This window comes from Cystoisospora suis (assembly GCF_002600585.1).
Source record: "Cystoisospora suis strain Wien I chromosome Unknown contig_2615, whole genome shotgun sequence".
In the NCBI taxonomy this organism is placed as follows: Eukaryota; Apicomplexa; class Conoidasida; order Eucoccidiorida; family Sarcocystidae; genus Cystoisospora; species Cystoisospora suis.
Window position 1 is genome coordinate 1 of NW_027155413.1, and position 3196 is coordinate 3196.

The window sequence follows — 3196 nt, forward strand, 5'->3', positions numbered from 1 at the left end:
ACCCCCACGTCCACTTGTTATCGCTGCCCGAGCAATAAAGACCCAGTATGGATCCCTTTCTTTCTTCTTGAGAGAATCCAAATCTCATGATCAGATTCATTCTTTTCTTGTCCCGAAATGGAATCACTTCTCAGAAGAAATGTCGCTGTCACGTTCTTGCAGTTTGTTGCCCTTATATAAGACGGACTGATGAAAACACGATTAGGGCGGAATCTGTTCGTCTCTTGGCTAGCCTCCTAGTAGCTTAGCCCTGTAGCTCTCGCCGCGGTAGTCGTATCCCTTCTGTCAACAAGAACTGTGAAATGCCGCCACCTCCGTCTTTGTTGTTATCTCATCACATGGATGAGAAGACGGCTTTTGTGACGGTAGAAGACCAGTATCATCTGGCTAAGAGGATGTTCTAAACTCACAGAAGCCGCTCCCTCGCGGGCGTCGCAGCAGTTTAGTTTGCCAGCGGACTGCTGTAATAGAGTGTGGAGCCGTATCAGATCTTTAGAATTCTTGTTCTTTCCTCTCTCCCATCAAGCGTTGTCCTCTCGGGTACCATGAGAATGCTGCAAATGCAGGAACTCCCCAGGGTTCGAATTGCTTTCTTTCACCGAGTATCATAGGCTGGAGGTTTTTTGTACGTCTTTGGTTTTCGTGTGTGCTGTCTCCTCTACCTTTGCTATGCTGGTTCACTGGCATGCTGTGAGGCCTGGAGGCACTTGACACTAGGCCACGCGGACTGTAGGGGCTACCTGACTGAATCGCACGTAGCACCAACTTCACTCCACTTTGTGTTCCCTCCTTTTTTTCCTGAGGAAAACAGGTTTCTTCTCTGAAGGGTACAGGAGATACTGATCTTTCAGCCCTCCTGGAGGATGCTTTTTTGGCGTAGCCTCTTGTTACCCGTCCTGCATTGCACCCAGTATCTCCGTCTGAATCCAACACTGCGCAAACGTGTCACGTAGAGTGAAGACCAGCCCACCCAGCTGTACGACGAAATGAAGCGATCACAGGGTCCCACAATAAAGGCGTCAGTACACTAGTCGGACATGTGATAGGCGGATAGGGGGCAGTTACACTCAGGTAGGCAGGGTGTCCGCTCGGTGACAACCAGGTAGAAATCGCTGATGAGGGGAAGCGGGAGGGCTCGAGAGAGTGTCTTTTCTAAGGCGTGCGTATTAGCATTCTGAAGCTACTGAGATAAGCCACCTGTTTCACTTCAATTCTGCTCTTTGCTTTTACGTCCAAGGATGGAAAACGGACTAGTTTCACCTGTGACGCGCAGCAGGCGTTTTCTTGGCTGGATGGTTACTTTGCTGATGGGACAATCATGGCAGTGAACAGTGACTGAGGCAAGGGTGTCTGAAGAGCCTTCTGGATCTCCAGTCTAAGGAGTTCACTTTTCCCTCGTAAGAGGAGATTCACTCCGCGCCAGGAACCGAACGTACTTTCCCTCTGTAGATGTCGGTTCCTTGTTTTTATCTGAAGCTATCTGCCGATCTTCCTCTACCCCATATCTAACTCACCCGCCTCGCTACCCTCGCGTACTTGACTGCGAATTCACCCCAGAGTTCGTGTTTTCTCTTGCGCCTAAGCAAAAGCATCCACCCAGCCATGTGAGGCCCAGTCAGCTACGAAGTAGAGAGAGAGGAGAGAAAAAAAAAACAATTCGGTCTACAAGACCGTCTGTAATTTGTCCGCTAAAAGCTCGTGAGTATTGTACCATTCCTGTTCGCGACTTTCCTCTCGGTCATCAGCTAACACCCTGCTCGGCTACAGGGTACTCTTCCTTCCGAGACACACGTGTGCCCGGTCCTGCGCACGTGGATTTCATAGTCTTTTCCTTTTATAGCCGTATTCATCGTGATTAGGTTCTCCTGTCCGGCGTGTGCTTATGTGCTTCATAAGCTCTTGCTCCTAATCTCAAGACATGGACCGGCAGTACAAAGCTCAGCAGCAAGCAAGACGCGCATCAAGTGAGAATCGCCATACAAACCCCTGGACGCATATATTGACACCTCCACATACATGTATACATTGCTTGTGTCTAGCCGTCACTAAGGAGCGTAGGAAAAAAAGAGTACATAATTGAACGACTGATTTTGTCTTGTCGTCACAAGATCACGTCATGGAACAGCGCATGCGTCGCGCTCTTGTACATCTTGCTTCTTTTTTCTACAGGACAAAAAGGACTTGTTCGCCTTTTTCTACAGTTTCACGTAACTGGGTCTTTTCCCTTTTTTTCTTGAGGACGGGGGCTTTAGAGTGGACGAGGAAGCTAATGAGCCCAGACGGGCTTCACGAAGGAACTGGGATCTCCTCATGAGAAAGCATCTTGACATGCTCTCTTGTCACCGCTTGTGCATCTCCTTCCATCCTTCCCCTTTTCCGAGGTCGGTTCTTCACTTCACTTTTTCCCTCTATTTTTCTTTCTTTGTCGCCGCTACAGAAGTCCGTCGTCAGATGTATACGATTGCTTACCTTTCTGCCTTCGAGTTCTCATACTCGACTCGCTATTCCGCCCCCCTCCCTTCTCGCGGCTCGCGGTCGAATTGTCCTCTTCCTTTGCTAGTCCTTCCCTGCTTCACATGAACCTTAACGAATGGCCGGCTCAGCTACCCAGCGTAGCAGAAGAAGATGACTGAATCTCTGGAAAGTAGTTCTTCCTCTGTACTAAAGGAATAAACGCGAGATTCACGGTGACGTACCATGGAGAGAGCAGTGGTGGCTAGGAGGGATCAATCCTTCATAGTAAGGGAAGATTAGTTAAGCCAAAGACGTCCAAAGAAGTTAGAAAGGGCAGTGCGGACTGTCTAATTTTGTCGCTCTCTCCCCTCCCGTCTTTTCCCTCCACTTCTTTGCTTCACGCACAGATAAGCTCTTTCCTTTCTCTCAGCTATGTATGAATGATAGCCTTAAAGAATCTCCTCGTTCTCTCTTTTTTCTCCATCTGAGTCATTCCCCTTACAAGCACCTCAGAAACATACAGCGTCTCCGATTTCTTCTTTGTAAACCTCTTTTCTCTCTCTTTTGTGTCCATCCGCGCGTCAGTACTGCTTTTTTCGCTACACGACTGCCTCTCATTCTTTTGGCTACCCCGAACCCTTTCTCCCCTCAAGTACCAGCATGACTAAGGCTTGGTCTCGGAGTCGCGTCTCGATAATCACGACCTTTACAGCGTTTCATCCTCATCGACTTCAGCAAACCC

The 3196-nt window shown here is 48.9% G+C and overlaps 2 protein-coding genes across 2 annotated transcripts; both read left to right on the forward strand.

Moving 5' to 3' along the window:
• Positions 1 to 112: 112 nt before the first annotated feature.
• CSUI_005397 (uncharacterized protein) lies at positions 113 to 863 on the forward strand. Its single transcript, XM_068065573.1, has one exon. It carries the CDS (start codon positions 303 to 305, stop codon positions 402 to 404), a length of 102 nt encoding a protein of 33 aa, XP_067922449.1. The 5' UTR covers positions 113 to 302; the 3' UTR covers positions 405 to 863.
• Positions 864 to 1839: 976 nt separating this feature from the next.
• Positions 1840 to 3169, forward strand: CSUI_005398 (uncharacterized protein). Its single transcript, XM_068065574.1, has one exon. It carries the CDS (start codon positions 2311 to 2313, stop codon positions 2578 to 2580), a length of 270 nt encoding a protein of 89 aa, XP_067922450.1. The 5' UTR covers positions 1840 to 2310; the 3' UTR covers positions 2581 to 3169.
• Positions 3170 to 3196: the final 27 nt, after the last annotated feature.